General features: G+C 38.6%; 1 protein-coding gene across 2 annotated transcripts in view; it reads right to left on the minus strand.

Moving 5' to 3' along the window:
• Positions 1 to 3,135: 3,135 nt before the first annotated feature.
• Positions 3,136 to 21,581, minus strand: part of adamts12 (ADAM metallopeptidase with thrombospondin type 1 motif, 12) — a 33,236-nt gene continuing 14,790 nt past the window's right edge. For both annotated transcript variants that reach the window (XM_024276117.2, XM_024276118.2), the window contains exons 9-24: positions 17,301 to 17,445; positions 17,119 to 17,211; positions 16,899 to 17,044; positions 16,642 to 16,811; positions 14,478 to 14,611; positions 12,813 to 12,933; positions 11,822 to 12,066; positions 11,104 to 11,245; positions 10,860 to 10,986; positions 9,211 to 9,421; positions 8,090 to 9,136; positions 6,819 to 6,971; positions 6,533 to 6,709; positions 4,794 to 4,940; positions 4,572 to 4,719; positions 3,136 to 3,269 (exon numbers count right to left, since the gene is read on the minus strand). In XM_024276117.2, coding sequence (XP_024131885.1) covers positions 3,160 to 3,269; positions 4,572 to 4,719; positions 4,794 to 4,940; positions 6,533 to 6,709; positions 6,819 to 6,971; positions 8,090 to 9,136; positions 9,211 to 9,421; positions 10,860 to 10,986; positions 11,104 to 11,245; positions 11,822 to 12,066; positions 12,813 to 12,933; positions 14,478 to 14,611; positions 16,642 to 16,811; positions 16,899 to 17,044; positions 17,119 to 17,211; positions 17,301 to 17,445 — 3,316 coding nt within the window. In that variant the 3' untranslated portion in view covers positions 3,136 to 3,159. The remainder of the gene's footprint in view (positions 3,270 to 4,571; positions 4,720 to 4,793; positions 4,941 to 6,532; positions 6,710 to 6,818; positions 6,972 to 8,089; positions 9,137 to 9,210; positions 9,422 to 10,859; positions 10,987 to 11,103; positions 11,246 to 11,821; positions 12,067 to 12,812; positions 12,934 to 14,477; positions 14,612 to 16,641; positions 16,812 to 16,898; positions 17,045 to 17,118; positions 17,212 to 17,300; positions 17,446 to 21,581) is intronic.

The raw sequence follows: 21,581 nt of genomic DNA on the forward strand, positions 1-21,581 counted from the left end.
GGTACCAGAACCCCCAACCTGAGGAGTGGAGGAGGAGCTTTCACCTCCTGTCTCCTCATGGTTTTGCTTAAGTTCCTAAACTGGGGGCAGAATCATTATAAAGATCATTTTTTTGTAAACTTTCAGTTCGCTAGATCACATATGACCTGCCTGTTACTAAAAAACAACCATCTGTGATTACTTCAATTTATCAAAATGCATAAATTCTGCTTTTCTTTTTTTTAATATCTCAGATGAATTGAAAATATGTCCCAGTGGTAAACATTTGTACTACAGTCTTTTGGGCTACAACATGTTTGAGTAAAATCAACTTTTTGCAGAGTAACTTCTTCGCTGCATGCAATTTTAAGAGCAGTTTATGATCATTTTGCATTCAGGAATATTCTAAAGTGTTGATGCTCATCCCATAGCAGTGATGACCCAAATCAATGGAGTACTTGGGGGGGAAAAAAGTTTAAAACACAAGTATTTGTTTTATCTGACTTCAAGTTTCTTCTTTTCCTTCCAGCTAACTAATATTTAACGATTGCTTAGTATTGAGTTGGTTAAAAAAAAAATACACAAACCAGGAATGTGGGTGAGTAAATCAAATTGATACTGATGATAAAAGATCTTCTCAAAAGTAGTCTGAGGGATGACCTGCAACACCTCGCTACAAAAATTAAATTCTTACAGGTTTGACTGGAGAATGATGCAGCTGATATATTTACATCAAAGACAAACATGAGCTGAGGATAATGTGAACACAGTGCCAACTTTAAGTACAAATAGTAAAAAAAGAAAAGATAATATAAAAAAAATCACAGTTTTAGACAAAAAAGAACAAAAATATGTATATAGTAATTCAGATGTTGTCACACAGTAATTTTTCATCTGTAAGAGCACCATTATAGGCCACTTTGGTCCACAATTAACCTAAAATTTGTGAGCTCAAACATTTTTGAGACCCAGCTGAGAACTGGAGTTTTGAAGAGAAGGCCCAACATCCATTACAGTGTGACACAACCTCACATAATGCTTTAGTCACAAGCACCCGAATGGGGGGTTGACCTGTACAGGTGTGACCCGCAGGGTCACAGACAGGAGGGGCTGCATCCTCATGGGAACACAGGCGTGTCTTGCTGTTAGTTTCCGTGAGGCTTGTTCGGCCACGTCAGGGGACGTCATGAAATGGAACGTACCATTGTCATGCAAGTGGTAAATGTATCGCGAAGTATTTGTGAGTTACATGCTTTTTACAGCACTCCAGTGGTTATTAAGGAGCAAGTATGGGCTCCTTACTGACGCAAATGCTGCACGCTCGAGGTGATTTGTCACCTGTAGGGCGCCTGTAGAGCAGGGGTCCCCAAACTACGGCCCACGGGCCGGATCTGGCCCTCCTCCACATTTGGCCCGGCCCACCAAACTGTTTTGGCTTTAGCTAATATCTCAGCTACATGCTAGCTGTTTTGGCTAATTTGGGTTTTTTTCAGTTTTTTAGGCTTATTCGGAGTTTAGCTAATATTTCGGCTACATTCTAGCTACTTTGGCTAATTTAAGGGTTTTCCTGTTTTTTAGGGTAATTTGGCTAATAATTTAGTTTTATGCTAGAGTTTGTGCTAACACTTTTTGGTGTAAAGTAGACATTTTTCCTGTTTTTTAGATTAATTTTGCAATTAGCTAATATTTCACCTAGATGCTAGTTCTTTTAGCTAATTTAGGCTTTTTTCAGGTTTTTTTTTGGCTAATTTGTAGTTTAGCTAATATTTCAGCTACATGCTAGCTGCTTTTATTGATTTAGAATTTTTTTTGGCTAATTTGGGACTTCACTAATATTTTAGTTAGCTATCAGCTTCAGCATTTTCAGCTATCAGCTTCAGTATTTTAGCTATCAATTTAAGAAAACTGTTATGTGGCCCTCACAAGAAAAAGTTTGGGGACCCCTGTTCTGACTATGCAAACTACACTCTGATTGTCTAATTACCTCATTTCTAACAGTCAGACTGCACAAAGAGCATGCAGTTATCACGAGGCCCCTCGCACAGCGTGCAGGGTTTTGGGGCTTGAAAATATTAAAAAATCCATATGACGTGCCTGCGTCTCAACTACTTCACCCTTACGTACCCTAACACATATGTGTCAAAGTTAAGGCCCGGGGGCCGGATCCGGCCCGCGGGGTAATTATATCTGATAATTTTATGTTATTATTATTAATGGCCTGATGTTATCTGGTATAACTGTGACAGGATATATATTATGAAGAGCAAAATATTTTGGGATATTTATAATTTTAATTTTTTAGATAAAATGAAATAGAAGCAAGAACGTTTTTTTTTTTCTTTTAACATTTACTTTATTTCTAAATTGCATAATGTATATTATTATGGAGAGCAAAACATATTTTAATTGTAAGTTGATTTGTTCTGTAATAATATTCCTGTCTGTTTTTAATTCATATTTATGTTTTTTTTTTCAATCTACGTTTATAAAGTTAAGTTTTAACTATTTTTTAATGTGTTCATTAAATGTTTACCCTGTTCGGCCTGCGACCTTCAGTTTTTTTATTTTATTTTGGCCCACTGTGTGATTGAGTTTGACCTCACCTGTGCTCACTACAACCTGTCACCTGCAGCGTGCACATAGAAAAAATGTGTACAAACATTAGGAGTTCACCAAGCTTTCTACGACTTTGAAATTTCCTGCGCTCCCCAAACAGGTTGGCCCATTTTTTTGCCCGTAGACGGCCCACATCCCCCCCTAAGGGCAGTTGTGACTAAAGCAAAAGGCATAGAAACTTTAATGTCACCACTTACCTGAACATCTTGGTTTTTAGACTTTAAAAGTAACATTTAGGCTCCCAGAGGAGAAAAAAAAATCCAGAATAAAACAGAAAAAAGCTGCAGATGTAGCACCAGGTTCAAACCAAAAACACTGTTGAGGTGAATCTCTGAATGAAAAACTCTTCTATTCGCTACCATGTATACCTCCTTGTTTCTCAGTATCACTGATTATGTTTTTGATTCCCTTTTTGCTTTGTTTCTAAATAAGAGACATAAAAAAAGAAAATCTTACAAAGAAAATAATGAAACAGAAAAAAATATCACAGTCAATCCCAGTTTTGTCCACACGGGTTAACTTGTGGTTGTGTGACCTCACAATAGGCTGTGTGATGAGTCGTGGTTACGGTCTGCAGGTCACACAACACTGTTTTTGGACAGACCTGAGACTGCAGCGCCCCAAAAGCTTCAGCTTTTCACAGAAGCGAGAAGAAATGGCGTTCTTTCTGCAAACTGGACAAGCATAAAAAGAAACAGATGTTGAAGTGCTGTGACATTCTAGCATGACAAGATGTGTGCTCAGGGCTTCCAATCATAAAAAATGTCCCTTCAAACATCTTTGACCTGCATATATATATGCATATAAAAATATGTATTAACACAAATTAATAAAAGAAACAGTCCGATTTAACTCGGCGGTTCAGGCAACCATGGCGCGCGTAAAAACATTTCATCGCGTATTATCCCCCTTATATCATGGTCACTTACATAATAAAATAAATATTCAATCGGTTTTTAGTACTTTATTCTTGCTATTTTTTTTGCTTAAGATCAATTTTTCAAAAAAAGCGGATAATTTGATCCATAGTTTGGTGCCAAATTGTACAAATAAATTTTACCTGGTAAAACATTGTGATTAATCGTGATTAATCACACACAAAAGTGCGATTAATCAGATATTTTTTTGGAATCGACTAACAGCAGTAATTAAAAATAAATGTTCTAAATGAAGAGTTTTGTCTGTGATTTCATATTGTCATAATTTGTAGATAATAAGTGGTAAGAAAATACTGAGACAAAAAAAATTATAGCAATTAATCGCGATTAATTTTTTTAATCGATTCCCAGGCCTAATATATACCGGTGTTTAATAGAAGAAACAGTGCTTCACTCGGCGGTTCAGGCAACCATGGCGTGCGTTAAAACATTTCATCAGGTATTGTCCCGTTTATACTAGTGTTACTTACAAAAGAAATAAGTATTCAATTGGTTTTTAGTACATTTTTCTTGCTATTTTTGTGGTTTACATCACTTTTTCAAAAAAGCGGATTATTTGATCCATAGTTCGGAGCCATATTGTACAAAAAAATTTTACCTGTTAAAACACTGTAATTAATCGTGATTAATCATAACATGAAAAGTGCGATTAATTGGATTTTTTTTAATCCACTTACAGCAATGATTAAAAATAAATGTTCTAAATGTTGAGTTGATTTCATATTGTTATTATTTGCAGATAAAACGTGGTCAGCAAATACTGAGACTAAAAAAAAAGTAGCGATTAATCGTGATTAATTTTTTTAATCGATTACCGGCACTAATATATAAATATACACACACGTAAATGTCAGTTCCATGTAATGTAATGGTTTCAACTCACTATTTTTTTTACTTTCAATAATATAAAAATGTATTAATGCGGAACTTGGTAGAATTTTAAAGCAGTAAAAGTTTTCAAACAAGCACACAATTACAGCCATGAATAAAAAAAAGATACCCATCACAAAAGGTAAAAATTGGTCGTTGCATACGGACCTGAGTTGCAGTCCTGCTTGCTGCATATTCTGACTGTTTCTGGTTTGGAAATCTTCTCACAGTAGCTGTTTGGCATGACAGCTGATTCCTGCTCCGTCACACATTTGAGTGAACGCCGTTGCTGGCCACCACCACAGCTCACTGAGCACTGCAAGTAATAAAAAAAACCCTCTAGTAAACTGAAAAAAAAATCTTGAGTCCTCTTCGATGACGCGGACTGACCTCCTCCCAGTCCCCAGTCTCCCAGTGGGTGCATGGCTCCAAGCTGCAGGGCTCTGTGCTGTTTGGCCTCAGAGTGGTGCTGCAGTGATGTGGCTCAGCGCAGAACACCAGCCGCTCCCGGACGCCTTCGCCGCAACTCCCAGAGCACTGAGGGGCAAAACATGGAGTCAAAGGAGGTGTCTTGTTTCAGCTGAGAAGGAAACACCTTTGTTTCTTTAAAATGTACAAACAATTAGGGTCAAATTAGACATTTCTCATCTGTTTTGAAAATGTTTTTCTTTTAAAACAACCTTTCAGAATATTTTGTGTTCATATTAAATTTCCGTTAATGGATCCTTTTCAGACAAAATGGCAACAGGGCTGAAAATGCAAATAGTCACTTCCGGTGTTCGGGTTTGGAACGGCAAAGCTGACAGGTGAACGCTGTTTGACACAATTTTAAGTAAATAATAAAAGGTAACCTGAACAATTTCAACAGAAAAATGTACAATATTTATTTTATGAATTTCTTGCCTAACTGTATTTTCGTTAACTCTCATAGACCATTCACAAATTATAACACAAATTTGAAGAATCCTTCAATATTGGAGGTTCTATTGAAAAAAAATCGACGTTTCATTTAAGCAGATATTATTCTAACGGTTTCTATTTGTCTTGATGTCATTCTCACGTGTTTGAAGTGCGATCGAGCACAAAAACTGAAGCAAATTCATGCTGGCCACACGAAACAGGCGCAGTAGTGGCGCCCAAGGCTTCATTTAGTTGTTGTAATAAGAGGTATTTGTAGTTTTTCTGGGTATTTTAAGAGGTAAATGTAAAAAAAGGAATGCTTTTAATAGTAATATTTTTTGATGGTTACAAATTATTTTTATCCATGTTTACCTTTATTATCCTGCAGGGATCAGACGCATTATGAGCAAAAACAAAGTGGAGCTACGTCAGAAAATAACACAACAGTTATTATTTTTTATTTATTGTAAGGCATGTTGAAATTGTCTGACTTTAGTTCTGTTTTTAGTGATTTTGTAAACACAAAAATGTAATCAACTTTAACTGGGCAGAAAAGATCTTCTGCAGCTCTACGTCTCATCCCTGTTGTGAAAGCTAGCGTTAGCATTAGCATAAATAAGAAGAAGAAAATCGTATTAATTACCTTCATAATCAAACGAGCAGCATTCAATGAAATATTCATAACCTTTGTCTAACTTTAACCGGGTTGTCAGAGAGAAATAATCCAGTTTAAGTCTCGCTTAATCTCATCCATAGGATTTTGGGTAAGTATTCTGCAGGAGAATAACTGACATTTGATCTAAGATCACATAAATCAATAAAATGATTAAAAACAAAAATAAAATAAGAAAAGAGGGAAAATTGAGTAAATAAAAATACAAAATAAAATAAGAATAGTCCTGTGTGTACATGAGAGAAGTATATCAGCCCTTTTTAAAGATTTTATAAGCTTAAATAAGTTTTTTCCTTTTTTGTTACAGATTAAGTTCAAAGTACTGAGGGGATTGTCCAGTAAGTATCTTTGAAAGGATAAGAAATTAGGTTTTTTATTGCTCCTTTTACATGTATGAAGAAAGAGTTTGGCTAAAATCAAGCTACTATTGATTGTTGGTTTGTTTATTGCTGTATAAGGTCATTCCAAACATAATATCTTTTTTTTTAGGGGCTGGGGTAAAAATGATTTGTGTGATAACCAATCTTGGAGAGTAGAGGATCTGAAATGTCCCTACCGGTCCCCATGGCGATACGCTCCAGTTCATGCAGGGCTTGTGCGGACACACCAAAGTGCTGACGGGCCGGCTGGACACAGCCTGGCAGTGAAACGGTCGAAGAGGACGTTTACTTAGAGCGTCCACACACTGGACGTCCCGGAACCTCTTTCTAACCAACGCACAATCATCTGGACACTGAGGGGAGAGTGATAATACAAGATAAATGATAATCCTAATAACTATAAATGGGCATTAATTGTTAGTAACATGAGTAATAATCCAGTGGAAGTCTAGGGTTACTTACTTTGCTCCAGCTGCCAGCCTGCCATGCGGCGCACGGCTGCAGGTGACATGTTCGTGCAGGTTCTGGTCTCTTCATTTTGGCACAATCTTCTTCATTCTCTGAACTGCATGTGACTGTTCTCCACACAGCTCCAATCCCACAGGTTGTTGAACACTGAGGACAGAAAGGCCTTCAAAACTCAGTTTATTGACTTTTCTTGGTTACATTTTTTATAGAAAATTTGAACTTTTTTTGTCTTTATTGTTGGATGTTATGACTCTAGAATAAGCATGGAACCATAAAATGCCCTCAAGTCCCACTTCAATCTTCTTTTCATTTATTGTAAAAGTGTTCACAGTGGTCTATTAATTATGTTTGACGTTTTTTAGCTAAAATATAAACATCTGTTGTTTTCTAGGACATAGTTTCTGCAGAGTGGTAGTTAGAAATTCAGCTCTGAGTTGTAGGTGCGACTGCTGCCTCGGAGTAAGCCTGCCCTCATTTCCCATCATACCTTTGTTTACATGCAGTCCCACGAGCTTACAGCCTCTCATACCCCAACAAAAACAGCGAGCACCATTGGTGCAGAGAAACAAGTTCTCACTCCCAACTCACCATATATGAACGTATGATTAGGGCAGCCTACTCGTCATCATTGACGTTTTGGATCTCCCCAACTCTTTGTTTTTTGACATGCTTGCTGTTCCCGTTAAATCAGGAGTCCACAATTTCCGGGCCATGAACTGGTACCGGCTCTAGGCGGCTGCCTAGGTCACTTGTGCCCAGGGCCACCTGGTACACAACCAGGGAAAAAATGCATATGCTAATCGGGGTTCCTTAACCCTCGGAACACAGACCGGATCGGTACCCTAACCCGGTACTGGTTCCGCGTTCGTTATCCCGTCTGATACCCCGTCTCGAGGATTGGGGACCTGTGATTTAATAGGAACAGCCAGCATATCAAGAACCACCCAAAACCTCATGAAGTGACGTGGAGGGGGACTGAACCGGGAGTGAGAATATGTTGAGCTGAGAGCTTGTGGCGTTCTGACTGTAGCACCTGGGACACTCCTACAGGTCTTCTGCTCCTGATTCACGAAATTTGAATAAACAAAAACTCAGAAATTTCATTTAAGCCTTATATATATGTGTGTGTCAATTATGAGATAAATGCAATAAAACCATGTTTAAGAAAAACAAAAACCTGATTTTCATTGGAGTGGGCCTTTAATCACATGTTTTTGCATCATTGAAGGATTGAGCTAATTTGGTGACAAAATACCTTCACTCACCTCACTCCAGTTTCCAACAATCCAGAAGACGTCCATGCTGACCGTCTCTCTGGCGTCCAGCTTGTTTTGATGACTAACTGAGCTGCTTTGTGGAGTTTTTTGTTTCTGGTTTTGACTCTTGGATCCACCACTTTTGGACTTGGAGGACGTCTTGGTTGGATGTGAGCTGGAACTGTTGTCCTCGAGTGTCCCGGCAGACTTTCTCATCTTAACGGTTGTTGCTGTGGGGTGGGGGGACGCTGCAGTGGAGAACGGTTTTCTTTGTGTCACAGAAGGAGCTCTTTTTGCCTGGTTGCTGGTTCTGGAGGAGACGCCCCGGTTCCTGTAAGCAGTAGTGATCCATGGATTCCTGCGTGTCCAGTGGCTGCCCCGACTGATGTTTGAGGTGATGTGGGGGTTGGATAAGTGTTGAGTTGTCCACGGGATGGTAGTTGTGGCTGGTGCTCTGATTGTATGCATTGTGACTGGGCTTTTTGGCGGTTTTGAAGGAGTTACTTGAAGAAAACTTCTGAGGGATGTTTCTGTGGTGAAAACTTCCGCATCACTAATATTTCCTCCTGTCTTATCTTCAACAACATAATCATATCCGGCAGTGTACATGAGCATGGTGGGAGTACTTCCCTCTTCTAAATTATCATCTTCTATTATAGTTACTTTCTTCTGTTTTTTGATAATGTTAGACTTGGTGAGGTTTTTTGGATTCTCTGTTTTTCCCGCCCCAACACTAAAGTCATAGTCATCTGCATCGATGATTTCAGGGGTTGTGGGTTCAACGTTTGGAAGTGATGTCGTTTTTGGTATGAAAGTAGCTGCTTTTTTTGTCGATGTAGGTGCTACTGTGGTTCTTGGATGCTTAGAGGGAGGAGTCTTTGGAGGGAGGATGCGGCGGGACATAGGCAGCTTTCTGTGAAGACTCGAGTTGGGGCAGTTCTGCAAGGCACAGAGGGATCTGGATCTGGGTTTGGTGGCGGCGTTGCAGGGATTCCTGGGTTTAAGTGTGCATGTTACATTGCGTGAACGAACACCTCCTCCACATGAAACAGAGCACTAGAAGACAAAACACAGAACCTTATTCGCTAAGAGTCAGAAGAAATTAAAAAAACTCTGAAATTAGGACTTACTTCTTCCCAGCTGCTGACAGCCCACTCATGTCCACATGGTACATCCCTGTTGCACGGCACTATGGGTTTGGGTTTCAGAAGATGCTTGCATTCCACAGGATGGAGCACTCTTTCTTCCCAGGAAACGGTGCGAACACAGAGAACCGTTCGCTTCCTCACACCCTCAGACCCACAGGTGGCTGTACACTGCTGCCAGCTGCCGACCCACCACCTGATTCAGAGATGAAGACCAAGATAGACAACACAACAAATGACGACTGTTTTTAGAGGGTTCTTTACAATATGATCCACGCCTCACTTATGGTTAGAAGCATATACATGTTTAGAACAGTATCTGTATTTAAAAAGTTATAAAAGAAAAAAAATAGTTGTCACACCCTAAACATACTTTTTCTTAAAATAAAATAATTTTTTGGAGCAAAATTTTCTGGATTATATAACGTTTCCTTTTACAGTAGAGTGCTTACAGAGGATTAACATAATAGTTTGTTTTTTTTACCAACTGGTTACTTACAAGGTTTTTAAATGGTACTTTTTTTGTACCCACATGGTATTTACATGGTACTTTTTTGTACCTACTGTGTACTTACATTGTACTTTTTTTGTTCCCACAGGGTATTTACATGTTACTTTTTTGTACCTACTGGGTTCTCACGTGGTGCTTTTTTTGTACCTACTGTGTACTTACAGGGTATTTACAGGGTACTTTTTTTATACACACAGGGTACTTACAGGGTATTTACATGGTCCTTTTTTTGTACCTACTTGGTTCTCACATGGTACTTCTTTGTACCTACTGGGTACTTACAGGGTATTTACAAAGTACTTTTTTTGTACCTACTGTGTACTTACAGGGTATTTACATGGTGCTTTTTTTTGTACCCACAGAGTACTTACAGGGTTTTTACATGTTACTTTTTTTGTACCGACTGTATACTTACAGGGTATTTATGTGGTATTTTTTTGTACCTACTGGTTACTTATAGGGGATTTACATGGTACTTTTTTATGCCTACTGAGTACTTACAGGGTATTTACATGGTACTTTTTTTGTAGATAGTAAGTACTTACAGGGTACTTTTTTGTACCTATTGGGTACTCACAGGGTTTTTACATGTTACTTTTTTTGTACGTACTGGGTAGTTACAGAGAATTTACATGGTAATTTTTTATACCTACTGGGTACTTACAGGGTATTTACATAATACTTTTTTTTGTACCTACTCGTTACTTACATTGTATTTACGTGGTACTTTTGTGTACCTACTGGTTACTCACATGGTACTTGTTTTATATCTACTGGGTACTTACAGGGTATTTACATGGTACTTTTTACTGGGACCTACTGGTTACTTACATTGTACTACACCACAGTTCAACCCAAACCTCATTCACCAACTGTGAAATCATTTGTGTCCAAGTTGGTCAAAAGTTTCAAGTTTGTAATCGTTGATGCAATCAAGAAGAGCAGAGGTTTAACCTTCAAAACAGTAAAAATGTGTGACATTTAACAGGAAATTTAACAGCCACAAATGTTAACAGTGAAACAAGTAAAAACAAAAAAACATTCAAATGTTCTATGACACTTTGAGCTCTTGAACAGTGGTAAATGAAATCATAAGATAGACGGGACATGGGAGTGCACACACCTGGCGGGGCATTCCATGTTCTTGCATTGGCGAAGTTTGTCTTCTGGACGGTTGTCAGGGTCACACAGAGACTCGTCCACAACGCCTACATCCTCCTGAAAACAGCGCACAGGCTGGTGTTGTTCTCCTGAGAGCAGCCAGGATCCAGACAAACACATAGTGATTCATATGAAGATGAACCCATGGAAGATGTGCAGTAGTAGGAGTGAGTAGTAAATGTGTTTGGATCAAATGAAAGCTACACCTTGGCCACAAGTGGTGCTGCAGGCGGTCCAGGCTCCATGTTTCCAAATGTAAATGGGTTCAGTGACCTCATTCTCAGAGTCTTTCGTCTTCTTGATGGTGTACTCGTACTTTATCCCTGGATTCTTTTCTTGAATCAACAGCTAGAAAAACCACAGAGGAGACAGCAATGAGAGACACCAAAATAGGAGTGAGAATGACTTTTTTAATCCAGGCCATTGACTGTATATGAGCACTGGACTGAGTGACCCCACCCCCTTGGGTTCCAAATAGGAAGTTCCCATTAGGCTTCTATTGAGAAATTAGCTTTTTAAATTCAATCATTGTATTTGTCAAAATAACTATTCTTGCTCTGCTACATTTGTTAGCATGTTCTAGCTAGTCATAATTTCCACTGTCAATCAAACTTTTGAGATGGGGTCAGTGGGCATCACAAGCTTTTACTGAGACATCTGATTGGTCAGTTTATAACTTGAACAACGTGCGATAAAGAAAAACATCTTTAAAAATTAGAATTAGAAAGATGTTAAGAAGAAGATCTCAGACCAAGAATGGTTATACTGACAAATGAGTAATAAATGTCTATTTCTCAATGGGAGTCTGTGGGATTTTGACTTCTTGGAACCAGCAGACACTTCCTATTTGGGACACGAGGAGGGAGAGGTTGATCTGTCCATTGTTACTACAGTCAATGATCCAGAACCAATGTGGGGCCCAACCTGCAACATGACTGGATGCTTGGTGGGTCCAGGAGCAGTGAGGTTCTCCATGTTCCCATTGCGTTCATAGTAGAACGTCGTCCCGCCCACTTCATACTCGCCATTCCACTGGATTATAAAGTTGCCGTTGAGGAAGTACTCCTCTGACTCCACGCTCTTAAGGGCCAGGAAGTTCCCCACCTCCGACGCTTCCTTCACCGAAATATACCGTGCCCCCTCAGGTATCACCCCCACGTCCATGTAGCCTGAGAGAGTCAGGGGGGGTCAGAGTCAAACACAGTAAGGCCCACCATGGCTGCTGCCACATTCGCATCCAGACTGCCAGACGGCCTTTCTCTGATGTTTAATAGAGGGTGGGCTCAGTCTGCGGGGGTGGCTGGCACTTGTGTGTGTGTGACTGAACGTGTGCTCGTTTTCAGCGTGGGGGGCATTGCCCTGTCTCTGGTTTTTATTGTGCGGGGATGAGGAAGGAGCAAACGGGGGGGGACAGCAATGAGTGGGTCTCTGGAGTTTAACGATGTTTGTGGGAAGGTGTGTGTTTTTGTGTTTGTGAAAGGAGGGGGAGGCTTCTCCCGCTGCAAGCCTTTTGAAGTCGCACACATCTGGGGCGCTTATCTGGAGAAGGATGCAGTGCAAGCCAAAAGCACACAGAAGAGGAGAGATGGGGGGGAAGACGGGGCAGAGGGCAAGTGTATTGTTTTAAAGCCTCTATCACTGTCAATCCGTCTTTATGGAGTCTTAAGCTATGCTTTTCCAAATGTGCAAAATCTGCCAAAGAAGCGTGTCTGTAGACGCACACATTCACAAATTTCCTGCAGGACAAACAGCTGTGGACAAGGTGGCTGCCATGACAACCAACAAACAAAATGCACAACATTTTTTCACACTCTGTTATTGGGCACTTCAAAGCGTTTGCTCATTATGGGTTTGTTTTTCATTCGACTTCATCATCATTTTCGTGCATCCATGGGTTTATTGGTGCAGCACTCACCAAACTCTTCTCCTTGATCAAATGACTTTGAGACGGTCTGACAGCTTGTTCCGTCGCCCAAACAGACGCCACATTGATCCTCCACGGCGTTTGATTCAATGCCGTAGTCGCAACCAACGTCCTGCAGAACAAACACATGTGAAATGCAAACCCAATGATTTAGAAACATTGACTGTATGAAAGAACTGGACCGGGTGAGGGTGATGTCATCCGTAGAAAATGGTTTACTTCCAGCTGAAGGTAATTCAGTCGCCATTTTTTTGCGGTATGGACGTCCCCATGTTGGAGCCAGACGTCAGTGATTTATGAAGTGATATTTGTGCCACCACATTAAGAACAAAAGTCACAGTTTTGAGATCAGAAATTCCCTAAATTGCAAACAAAATGTTCAGTTTTAAAAATAAAACTTTCAACAGTAAATGTTTCCTTTCAAAAAAATGTTTTCTTTGCTTTCAAAACACATATTTGCGTTTGCAACACAAATGTTTTCAGATTGATCTCGCTTTCTCACTATCTTTGATTTTGCATTCATAACTTTCAGTTTAGCTTGATATATGTGCCATCAAACAACCAATCACAGACGAGAGGGTTCCTGCTGATTGGCTTAGATCAGGGGTCTGCAACCTGGGAGCACAAAACACAGTGACACACGGGGGAGGAGCTCCAGACTCCACGTGAATAGGAAAAGCACCGCCTTCATTTAACTTTAATTCACATGACATCGAGCTTTATTTAAGAAAAATTTTAAATGATTAAATATTACCGATCCGATAATGTTCCCCGCATGCTTTTTAAAGGTATCTCCGCTGAAGAAAACGTCCCAGATCTATGCTATCCAGACATATAAACTCTCCATCTTCCTACGAGGGAAACTCTAAAAGTTTACAAAAACTTGGCGGGTTACAGAGCAGATGGACTCGATCTGGGTCTGTAGCAAACATTCAGCTGTGGAATCTTGAATCAAAAAATTGCTGCATCATCACTAAGTATTATACTCCAAGCAGCGTTACATTAGCATGGCTAGCATTAGCTTTGCTAGCGCGTCTGGTTGTCATTTTTCACTTTTTTCTTCTCTGGAGATAGAAGATAGTTGAAAATAGATGGAATAAAGTCAGAACTCTAGGAATTATCAATCTTTCTTCCTCCAAAATAAATAAACATTTCAGGGTCCACCTTTTGACTGATACGTTAGCGCTTGCTAACTTAAACACGACAATGTTATTTGTATCTTTCGGATATAAAAAATAAATAAATTTAACAAATCAGGTTGAGTAACAATCTCCCAAGCACTGTCAATGCAGAGTCAACATCACACGAAGCTGAATAAGCAATACTGAGAAAATATTGTAAAAAAAAAAGTAGGATTAGCAAAAACATAAAATAATTTAGCAAGAATGCTAATTCAGACAAATAAGATGACTGAATAATGGCTGTTTATTTCTCAAAAGAAATGGCATATACTTATATAACGCTTTTCTACCTTCCTTGAAGGTCCAAAGCGCTTTACAGTCACAGACCCATTCACCCAGTGGGAGGGGTAACTTAGTCCAGTTCTCATATACAGTCAATGTTTAGAAAAGTTACAGTGAAATAGACCACTCTGCTCTACTAGATCCGCCCCTCCACCCACCTTCACTCTATCAGTCTCTTACCAAGCCACACTACCTTGCACACGCCGTTGACACAGATGTTTCTGGATTTGTTGTTCATGAAACACGGCGTTCCATCGGTCACAACGTCCAGCATCCTCTCAGAGAAAAACTCACCGACAGGTTGACAGTGCAGTTCGCAGGGATTCGCTGCGGATGATTATGAGGGAGGAAGATGCACTTGAGAAAGGTTCATTGAATCCAAAGGGAACAACAAAATTTTTCACTGGCAGTTTCTTTAATTTTAAATAGGGGAATTTTTTGAGCCAATTTCTGGATCTAAGCTCTCAGTGCAACCAGAAAACATGAACACTTGGCTCTAAAGTCTATCCAAATAGACTTCAGAGCCAAGGAGGTTCATACTTTCTGATCCTCCTTTAGTCCTGATAGGGTCATGGAGTTGCTACTGCTGGGTGAAGGTGGAGTTCACCATGAACAGGTCCCCAGTCTGTCACACGGCAACACAGAGACATAACAAACTCACACCCAAGGGACAATCTGGAGCAGGAGTGTCAAACTCAAACGCACAGGGGGCCAAAAATCCAAAACACACCTTAGGTCGCGGCCATGTACTGGAAAAACATTTATTGAACACTCAAAAAACAAAATTTTTAAAACTTTAAAACCATAACTTTTTAACATAATATGAGCTAGATTTGTAGCAGCGATAATGCTAGTGTGAATGCTGTAAGCCGAATTTGGGTAATGAGATATAGTGAGATGATGAAGATGCTAATGCTGATAGCTGAAGATGCTGAAATTGATAGCTGAGAACTCTAAAGCTGAAAGTTAGCTAAATGCCCAATTAGCCTAAAAAAACTGAAAAGAAAAACTTAGGTTATCCAAAGCAGCTAGCATGTAGCTTAAAAAATATCTAAACTTCAAACTGAGGCACTTTCACTTCCTCCCAAAGAATCTTCATAGGTTAACTGGTTGCTCTCATGTCCTTAGGTGTGAATGATTGTGTGACCCTGCAACAGGCTGCTACCCTGTCTAGGGTGTACCCCACTTTCCCCCAACTGCTCTGGCAGCCCTGTAACCCCAAAAAGAATACAGTGGGTTAAAAAAAATGGAGAGATGGATGTAATGTCTTTACATTGAACCAGAATGATATAGATGAAAATAAGATAGTAAAATAGTTCAATAAAGCAAAATAGTTGGGATAATAATTGGGAATATGTAGTATAAAATTGCTTCCTATAAATAAAGCACAAATAGGTCTATTTTTGACAATTATAATAACATAATTTACACGTTTATGTGGATGTAAATAAAAAGAGAGATGTGTCTCTTTCACGTTTTCTTTATTTTTACAATCAAATGACTAATAATCTCAAGTTTTATATATCTAGATCAGGGATCTACAACCTGCGGTTCTGGAGCCACTTGAGGATCTTTTACTTCTCCATAGTGGCTCTCTGCCCAAAGAAAAATACAAGAATTGTATTTTTTCAAGTAAAGGTTACTAAATTTGCATTTAATGAATTTAGATTAGCTGCATTTATAAATGTATGGCTGAGGTGCACCTCATAGATAAACTATGTAAATGTTTTTACATCCCTGCTGACTTGAAGAGGTCTTGTTTGCCCTATAGTTTCTCCAGAATACAGCAATTTCAAATACTAAACTTCGTAAAAAGTCTGATCCTTTATTAATTTAAAACAAATATTATCTTATGCGGTCCAGAGCTGTACTAGGATGATCCGGTCTAGCGCAAGGCATCTTTTATTTTGAAAGGAAATCATACGAGCTACTCTCAAAAGTGTTTCTTTTATATTTCTGTTTTTATACATTCTATTAAAGAGGCATAATTCTTATTTATTATTAAAAAATACATTGTAATAAATGCACAGCAGTATCAAAATAAGACATTGTGGCTCTTAATATGTTTTGATCAGTAGAAAACAAAGAAAAATTGCTCTTTTACTGTTAAAGGGTGCAGACCCCTGATCTAGATGCACATCTCTTTTGTTTGTCTTTTTTGTTTTGATTGGTTGAAATAAATCAATTTAAAATCCAAAAATAAGTATAGAAAAAAAGTTTAGAAATCACAAAAACTGAGTGTTGTTAAGAGCAGATGCTGCCCTCTAGTGGGAGAAGTCTTTCAACTGTCCTTCTACTTTGTGATTGGAAAGAAAAAAAAAATAAATGACTGCATACTTGAGGTTTTTGAGACTTACTGGGGCTAAAGACGGGAATCCAGCGGTAGAGCTCATTGTGGTAGGGCACGGTGTCAAACTCACTGCACAGCATCTCCCTGAAGGTGGGTTTATTTCTCTGACAAGGTTTTGTGTTGCAGGTCCGATAGCGCTTCCTCTCCCCTGTGCAGTATCTGCCCCCGAACTCTGGCCTGCAAAATGCAGCGGCAGACTTTAAACCAACCCCAAAATCCAGTGATTTAAAAACTTTGTGAAGCAGATCAGGAGTCAGCTCTTACTTGGGGTTGTTGCATTCCCTCTCTGCAGACTGAACTCCAGTACCACACGTCCTAGAGCAGTAAGACCAGCTGCTCCACGGTCCCCAACCACCATTCACCGTCTCAGGCAGCTTACCCACAATAACACACTCTCCAGAGATGCACCACTAAATAACAGAGAACATGAGTAAAATGGATTAATGTGACAAACTTTAATGACACTGATGCAGCATCTGCTCACCTTCTCTGGTCCACAGCGGGTACCATCGATGGGAGAATCCAGTTTGGAGCGACAAGAGCCGTTTACAGAACACCAGAGGATCTGGCACACATTCTAAAACAGACACATCAGTCAAATCCAATCAGAGTGGGCGGGGTTTTGTGCTTCTACCGAGCATTTTGATGGCGGGTGATAGAACTCACATCAACTTCTGGGCAGAAAGTGGCGTTTGGACCATATTGGAGCTGACACTGGTGGTGGGTGGTGTAGCGGAGGCCGAGACGAGCCAGTGGCGTGGCAATGTCCCTCTTGGAGGGACGGTCATCAAGACAAAAACCCCAACCTCGGCTAAGATGGAGGAAATGAGAAGACAAACCAAATGAGAAGCTTAAAGAAAGACGTGAGTCACAAAACTGTAGAAGGGTTTTAACTACGCGGAGTGGGCCGAAAGATAACCTTTGGCGGACCAAATTTGGACCCCTATGGTTTGAGGTGTTTGTCAGATAAATAAGAAAGAAACACTTGTATTCCCATATTTTCTATCATTAACCAACTAAGCTGTTCTGAACTGTAGAAGACAGAGAAAAAACACACAAGCACATTTAAAACATTTAATTTACAAAGAGAAAAGCTTCATCTGACTGGAGGCTATACAGCATACTGCCCTGGATGTAAGTTGAGAGTTCAGGAGCAGCGTCAAAGACCCACTATGATTAAAATTGTGTTTGTTTACGCAAAAAAACACAACTTGATCATGTTATTGTGGCATTTTTCTGATTTTTTGATTATTATGGATATTTTTTCCTGATGATAATCGTCTGAGTAAATTAAAATTTTTGGTACTGATTAGGGATGTCCCGATCCGACCACGTGATCGGAAATCGGGCCGATCACATGGTTTGGGACTCGATCGGAATCGGACTCCTTTGTCCGATCAGGATCGGATATTTAATTTATTCTCATTATGATCAGAGCTTTATATTTCATCTTATCATTTCAGATAAATACTCCACTAGAAGTCTGCATGTCATGAAAAGATCACAAAATGTCATTACCAGAAAACGCAGCAGAAAATGGCAGCAGCTCAAGCAGAAGGCTAACTTGTAAACAAAGCTAGCTAGAAAGCTAACTTCCGGGATCAATAACTCTTTTAAAAAAGCTTTAAACTGACAGCAAGTGTCTCTATTGGTTTGTCATAACTCAAACAACAACCTATAAAGGTATTCCAACAGAAAAAGACAGTATTTGTTTCTTTTTAATGTGAAGCTCTTCATGATGCAAACATATGGCTACACAGCAGCTGCTAACTGCTACATGCTAGCGCCGTGATTTACCTCCTTAGGACCCGAGCTGTCCTTTGATATGCCTGTTTTATTTATCTGAGAGAGAAATAACAGTAAAAAAAAATAACTACTGTGGTAATAAAACTGAAAATTTGATGTCTCAAGAACTTAAAAAAATAAGCACATAACCTTAAAAATAACTAAATAAATACAACTAATAAATTAAAACTAATAATGATATCAGCTATTCATGAACACTCATCAAATTTTATTCTAAAAGAAAATCATAATTTATTTTTAATAATTCTAAATGAGGACAGGAATCACATTTGGTCAAAAATGTTCAATAGCTCTAAAGATGTTAAAGCTAAAGTCACTAAACTTTATCACATGACTAATTATCACTTATATAACAAGAAAATTGTATTATTTTCCCCTAGTTTATATGTGCTGTATTTTTACTTGTTTATTAAAGCTACTTCACAGAAGTGTTTTATTTAAGTTTTTAGTGATAAAATAAGGTTATTGAAATATAAATAAGGGACAACACTAATCTGTTTGTTTAATTTATTCATGTTTTAAATGTCTTAAAGTATCAGATCGGGACTCGGTATCGGCAGATACACAAAATCAGATGACTCGGAATCGGATCGGGCCCAAAAAAACCTGATCGGGACATCCCTAGTACTGATTAATAAAAATGACTTGTCTGTGGATTTTTTAAATTGAATTGATCTTAAGGATGCTTAATAACCTGAATCTATGATTGTAGGGTGTAAATATTTGATATTAAGTCCTAAACCATGTTGAATTTATCTAAAGAAAATGGTAATGTGGAACCGGAGTGGGATTATATAAGTTCACTTCCCTCCACTCCCTTTCAAGCAATCAACTTGTGATTGATTAAGATGTTATTTTATGCATTATTACCTGATTGTTTAAAATAAACCATTTCATTTCATTTCATTTCATCTAGACGACTCGATCCATGTACGTCTACATAGTGCTAATATTGCTCACCATTTATGTTGCGGTGGTGATGTTTGATTGAGGTTGTGAGGGGCTGTAAGTTAGCAGGAGAGCATGTTAACCGAGAGCTCTCAGCATGGAGAGAGGAAAGGGGGGCGAGGTTGCTCCATTCCTAAGTCCCGCCCACATTTTAGAGGCAAATTTCTACTGCTTTTCTGCAAAAAACTATGTTCTAGGAAACAACTTGTTTTTGGATTTTTGCTAAAAAAAAAAAGACAATCATAATTTAAAAGTCCACTGGGAACTCTTTTAAAAGTCTTTAGGTAACTGGTAGAAACACCTGTAACATGATCCAATCCCAATATAAGGAACTTGCAAGGCAAGCGGCAACAAAGCAATGCCAAAAGAGTTTAAAAAAGGAAACAGAGTGTGCTCTATTTTTAAGTTCACAGGCCTTTTGTGTATGTGTGTGCGTGGGGGGTCATTCTGGAAACCAGCCTAACCACCTGCTGCTCCCCATTCACTATTGACACAAAAGGGTCTGTTCAACCACAACGCTCTCAGATCATTCATCAGCTCAGTTCGATTTTCTTTTTTTAGCTGGGATATAATTATGCTCTGGGCGTCCTTTGATTTTATTCTAACACGTTCTGTCTCGGTTTTCAGTCTCGCCCTCCGTCTACTGTTTCCCTGGAGTCCTTTGGCCTGATTTAACCTTGAACACCGAGGCTGTTCTCATAAAAAATAAAAATAAAAACTTTTGAATTGAAGAAAAACACATTATACTCTAGAATTTAAATCTAAATTAATATTGAATGCATGTTTATTGAGGAAGATAAAAAAAAGAAATCCAGCAAGAATTATTTACACACTTCAAATTTCAAATAGTTCCGTCAGAATTATTGCTTTTTAGCTCTTAATGTGTTTCGTTATTATGAAGTGAGATCAGTAAATTTTCATGCCTTTTCCTGCACTGTGATTTATGCTTCGTAAATAGACAAAGTCTTGTGAGTCAAACTCTAAAAATAAAGTAAAAGGTCAAGAATGTCCTTGCATGTGTGGTGCTTTTCTGTTTGGAGCTCTCTCCTGCACAGCCATGTAGGATTCACAACGGGGTTTGCAGTGAATATTATTTGTCTATGTGAGGCGCTGTCCTCCCGAGAGCATCCTGCCTCTCACCCGAGGATTACTTTGAAATAACTTTTAAGGTAAATAACTGAGAGATTATTAAGTGAATTATATTTTAGGTTCAGACATGAAATCTAATTTATTCATTAATTAGTCTATCCCTAAATGCCACACTAATTTTTTTTCTTATTTTCTGCTGTAAGTGACAGGATTCTCCTCTAAAACACACTCAAACAATGCGCAGATTTTCTATTTATTTTGCTTTAAAATGTGTTTATTATCAGTCTTTGATCATTGTGGTTGTTTCACATTTTATACTTTTCTCCATCGTTCCATCATGAAATAAAAAAGCTGATTTTGTGCTATCTCGGCTTTATTTTTAGTGTGAATAAGTCTTTAACTCAAAGAATCCATGGAACAGAAAAATCTCTGAAATGTTTTGTGTGGTCAACTTGGTTTGTGTTGTTTTCCACATAATTTTATTTTGAAGAAAAAATTGGGTCTGGGTCTTTCTGGGTTAAATTCAAATTCTGGTTAAAATGCTTAAAAGTTAGCACTTTTTGATCAAATGTGTGCCAAATTATGTGACATCAAGACAGTATGAGTTACCAAAAAATGACAGTAAATTTAGATTTTGAAGCAGATGCTCTCTTTACAGTTGAAATAAAGATGGAAATCTATGGGAAATAAAGCTAAAAAAAATCCACAAACCAGTTTTTCTTTGTTTATTCATCCTTTATCTTTTTTCTCTTTTCTTTAATTTATTGGGGGGAAAAAGGGAAAACACAGCTGGGCTGCTCAGTGTTGCTCTTCAGAAAACATGCTGTTCTTGCTCTTTGTACATTTTTTTTTTCTTTAAGTCCTCAGTTTTTCCCCAATACCTACTTTTGTGTTTCATTTTCAACATCTGCATGTGTTCCACAATTTATAAGTAAAAACGTTTTATACAGCAATCAAAAAAAAACATAAAAGATAAAAATTTCAGAGGTTAACACATAAAATACAAAAACATGTATCTGCTTAATTTGTCTTCAAGTGTCATTTTTATCTGAAGTGTTTTTCTTCAACTAGTTCACAAATTTGTCCGTTATTCGAAAGAGCATT

The sequence above is a fragment of the Oryzias melastigma genome, linkage group LG9, assembly GCF_002922805.2.
Source record: "Oryzias melastigma strain HK-1 linkage group LG9, ASM292280v2, whole genome shotgun sequence".
NCBI classification, from domain to species: Eukaryota; Metazoa; Chordata; class Actinopteri; order Beloniformes; family Adrianichthyidae; genus Oryzias; species Oryzias melastigma.